The 4,321-nt window shown below is 44.3% G+C and overlaps 1 protein-coding gene across 1 annotated transcript; it reads right to left on the bottom strand.

Annotated features, from left to right (window-relative positions):
- Window positions 1-1,791: 1,791 nt before the first annotated feature.
- hamp (hepcidin antimicrobial peptide) lies at window positions 1,792-3,327 on the bottom strand. The gene is made up of 3 exons (XM_064300191.1): window positions 2,972-3,327; window positions 2,722-2,808; window positions 1,792-2,473 (listed from the first exon to the last, which is right to left on the bottom strand). Exons 1-3 carry the CDS (start codon window positions 3,050-3,052, stop codon window positions 2,372-2,374), a joined length of 270 nt encoding a protein of 89 aa, XP_064156261.1. The 5' UTR covers window positions 3,053-3,327; the 3' UTR covers window positions 1,792-2,371.
- Between the last annotated feature and the right edge of the window lie 994 nt (window positions 3,328-4,321).

The raw sequence follows: 4,321 nt of genomic DNA on the forward strand, positions 1-4,321 counted from the left end.
GAGAGAGAGAGAGAGAGAGAGAGAGAGAGAGAGAGAGAGAGGGAGGGAGGAGGGGTAGTGGGGGTGTGCAGCAGTAATGTAATGCTGAAGTTTGCTGAGGCCTGGGTATGAAGTTCCGGTTGCCTGGGTCCGATAAGAGGATGGCACGCGCTGCATGTCAATGGATTGTCACTCAAACGTTTTAAAAAGCCACTTCAGACGAGCTGCCAATAAGTTACAGCCCTTAGACTACACAACAGCTGCGACGAAACATGAAAACAGGTGTCGATACTTTATGGGCATCGGGGACACAGAATGTGTATATTGTTATAAAGGCAAATGAAAGAGTAAACGGGAATGGGAAAGGGCGAGCGGGAATGCAAACGAGAGGTTACGCCAGAACAGGGAAGGCGTCTGGAGCGGAGCGAGGCAGCACACTCCAAACACTTGTGTAAATAAAAACGAAGAAGATAAACGAACACGGTCACGGATTTCGCGTTTTATGCCAATTGAAGATTTGGGTCCTTGTTTCTCGGAGGCCACAGCAGACCCCCCAGCTCTCGCGATTGCCCCGCACACCGTCTCGATCTTTTGTCCGAACTTGCCCTGCAACCGTGACGAATGCACGCAAGTCAACGCGCACGCTGTTACGTGCCAGGTAACTTACCGATAACGATTTTAGTGTTCCCGTGTGCCTTTTTGCAGTGAGGCGCGGACGAGGCCGAGCTCGCTGTTTGAGCACGTTGTCGAACTGATTTGTGTTGCCAGTGGAAAAGGCATCAGTATTCCTCGCCGTGCTACGGAAAGGGGAGGGGATCGAGAAGCCCCATCAGTCCTCTTGACTAATTAAAACTAACGACTCCAGGTGCCGGGATAACCCAGGGAAAAGAACGACCGGCCCATGTTTGTGTCGGTGGTTCGCCTCGATTAGGGACGCCATCAATTCTTTTTAAAGAATCTCCACAGTATCGACTCAACGCCTGACACACGGTTTGCACTTTAAGATAAGTGTAGGCCTAGTCTAAATGCAAATGAAACCACATGACAAACAACGACGGCGTGGCACGCGTACCTGTAGTGGCTGCAGCTTATAAATTGCCGCGACATTATGCTAAATGTGATGTCGGTCTGCTTGTTCAGTATAGTGTACTTTGCATGCGCCATGAACTCTGTATATATGGCGGCTATTATTTTATCGATTTCAAACAACTCAATGACTTTCTGAAGCCCATGATCAGTAATATGATTTCGACTTTATGTCCTTCCAGATGTATAACCGGGCGCGCGCCTGAAATACGCAGGGAATGTCTAATGCCCCTGTTGTCTGTTTGTGGTCTCTGGCGCCCCCTAACGCCAATGCATGCAATATCAGTAGTGTTTTCATTACAAACATACTATTACTAAGATCCAGTTTAATACAAATAAAATATCGAGTGATGTGAATGACCTACTCCAGACTCACGCGCATATTCAACCACACCCCCACCAGCCCTTTCAGAATCCTACTGTTAACTATGTGCCAAAACGCACGCGGATTGAACAATACGCAGGTGTAATGCGATTTTAATAGCTGAACAATGAGTTGAAGCTATTCACCCCAACGCAATCGACTTTTAAATCCTCATTTCTGTCACGAGCAACCACTCTCTTGGCTAATTTAAATATTAGTGCAGTTAAGAGATGACCGCCAGGCGGCATCACGCAACAATGAAAATCTCTGACGTAATATGCATCACTAATAACTTAACTGGCGTACAGTAAAATGTATCCCAATCGAAAAATAAAGTAGATTAACGTTACATAGAAAGTAGCCAGAATAATCAGAATAGTTTATTTACATAGATTACACATACATACCACATTTCACAAACATTGGCTTAGAATATTGGCTTGACCTTACCATATTGTCTTTTTTTTAAAACATTGAAACAATAGAAAACTGATGAGGAATTAGGCTATACATATAGAAATACAATGTCCAGCATATATAAATATATATATATTAAACTTCAATATATTAAAGTCCAACCATTTAAAGTTACAGTCTGTGTTACTATATACTATATAACACAGACTGCAACTTTAATTCTTTTTTTTTTTTGGCTAAACAGAACTCAAACTATAATTTACACAAGAATACAAAACGTGGTAATACAAGAGACGTGGTGTGCGTGTAGTATGACAAATAGATAGCAGGGCCCATCCACATATAGAATGAACTCATCTATTGAGTACAATGATTTTGGCACCAGGTGTACCAAAAATGACCATATAACCGATGGAAAGAAATAAAATTAAGGCATTAGTTTAGGTGCAGTTCATAAACTCGGGCGGCCTTGTTCGGATTTGAACATCCTGAAGCTGGTTTTGTGGTTCTCGCGAGACGTCCCCTTCAGAACCGACAGCAGTATCCGCAGCCTTTGTTTTTACAGCAGTTGCAACAATAACGGCACAGGGATACGATGCTGTGATGACGCTTCGTCCTGGAGAGAACCTGTGGCGCGCAGGAGAGAAAGAGCGATAAGGTTCCAATTCCTCTCGGCCCTCACTCACGTTCACACATTTGACATTCGCAAATGTGTTCCCGTGACACATCCTGGCTCTTACATTAAACATAGTTATAAAATGACAGGTGACATTGTAATTCATCCGCCCTACGGCGTTACGCGGGCTCTAACGTCTTACTTTTCAATAAGACAACGGTAATTAACTGGCATTCAATTAAGCAACTGAGTGTCGTACCAGGGGATCCGTCTCCACTGCTGCTGCTGCTGTTTGTAGGGTCTCCTCAGTTTGAACGTTGTTTCCTTCTGTCTCTTGCACCCGTGCCTGTAAGTATATCAGTCAAATTTAGGAACAATGGACATAACATGCAGCGTTGTGCGCATTTATGCGGTAAATTTTGACTAGCAGTATAACGAACATTTTGAGCTCCCAACAAGTAGCCTAACTTCCGAAGCATAATTTTAGGAGTTTAATTTCCAAAACTTACCTCGGCGTAGGGAAGAGCTGCGTTCTGGAGGACGCAGAAGCTGAGAACCACTAATACGACGGCAATGCTTAGGGGCTTCATTTTTGGTTGTTTTTCTGAGCGGTTTGTTTCCCCTGGAAATAAAATTTCCTTTTCTTTGGTACTGCTGTGTGTCGCGCTGTCAAGTTTCCGTCTCCCTGTTCTTGACAACCTGTCGGGCGATTCGGAATAGAGCGGAGTCTTCACTTGCTTCCCTCCCCAAAAAATAACTGACACCCGCAGGTTTTCGGCTCGAGGATTGATTGCAGTGGTTAGCAGTCTGTTCGGTTTGTTGCTGCTGTTGTAGCAGAGGCGTCTAGGCTATTTGAATTCTGAGATGAAGACCACCCCTGCCGTATTTATATCCATTTAGGACTGTGTTGCCTCATCCTTGGCTTGTGTAACTGCGCAACTGCCCACCTCATTCCCGTCATGTCTTGCCTAACTATTGTTTGGGAATTATCCGATCAAAAAGCAGTCGTCATTGAGTGAGTGACAAGTGCTGGGATCTAATCAATGTCTAATAATATCCAATCAAACGCTCGCAAGCTGTGTTTTTCTAAGTTAAAAAGAAAAACACTTTCACATTTTCCAGCCTAAGTAATTTAAACTTGCTAGAAACACAGTGTGGGGGTGTTTCTTTGATTTCTGTTCAGTTTTAGTGTACAGCTCGCACACACACACACACACACACACACACACACAGAAATACGTATAGCTTTGACAAGTGCATCAGTACACAAGGATGCAGCATGAAATTCTGGGCCCTGTGCATGCGCCTTTGTGGACCCCCTTGAAAACCGTAGGCTAAAACACACTTTTTAGTCCAGGTCTTTTCAGCCCCACACCCCCATTTTGGGGCTCTGGGAAGTCAGTTCCACTATCCCCCCACCCCCCACCCCCACCCACTGTGACACAGCAGAATGGTACGCGCCCTCTTGACAAGGGAAATTCCAGTCACTCGGTGGGCATTCTACTCACCCTGAAAAAAAAAAAACCTAACTGCAATGACTGTAAAGGGTATTACTAATGATAATTATTTTTCGCATGCAATTAAATTATTATTTTTTTACCTCTGATAATTCATACGCACTCAGGTAGAAGCAGTGCTTGCGTTAACCTCCTATATAGCCCATAATCGACGCATTGTCCGGGAAGTTAGTGGTAAATGGTAAATGGACTGCATTTATATAGCGCTATTATCCAAAGCGTTTTACAATTGATGCTTCTCATCCACCCAGTCATTCACACACACACACACACACACACACACCAACGGTGAAAGGCTGCCATGCAAGGTACCAGTCAGCTTGTTGGGAGCAATTAGTGGTT

Source organism: Anguilla rostrata, chromosome 1, assembly GCF_018555375.3.
Source record: "Anguilla rostrata isolate EN2019 chromosome 1, ASM1855537v3, whole genome shotgun sequence".
In the NCBI taxonomy this organism is placed as follows: Eukaryota; Metazoa; Chordata; class Actinopteri; order Anguilliformes; family Anguillidae; genus Anguilla; species Anguilla rostrata.

Coding starts and splice junctions, on each gene's coding strand:
- hamp (XM_064300191.1), bottom strand. CDS start 3,052: ATGAAGCCCCTAAGCATTGCCGTCGTATTAGTGGTTCTCAGCTTCTGC. Junction 2,809..2,971: donor CAGCTCTTCCCTACGCCGAG/GTAAGTTTTGGA, acceptor ATATACTTACAG/GCACGGGTGCAAGAGACAGA. Junction 2,474..2,721: donor CAGTGGAGACGGATCCCCTG/GTACGACACTCA, acceptor TGCGCGCCACAG/GTTCTCTCCAGGACGAAGCG.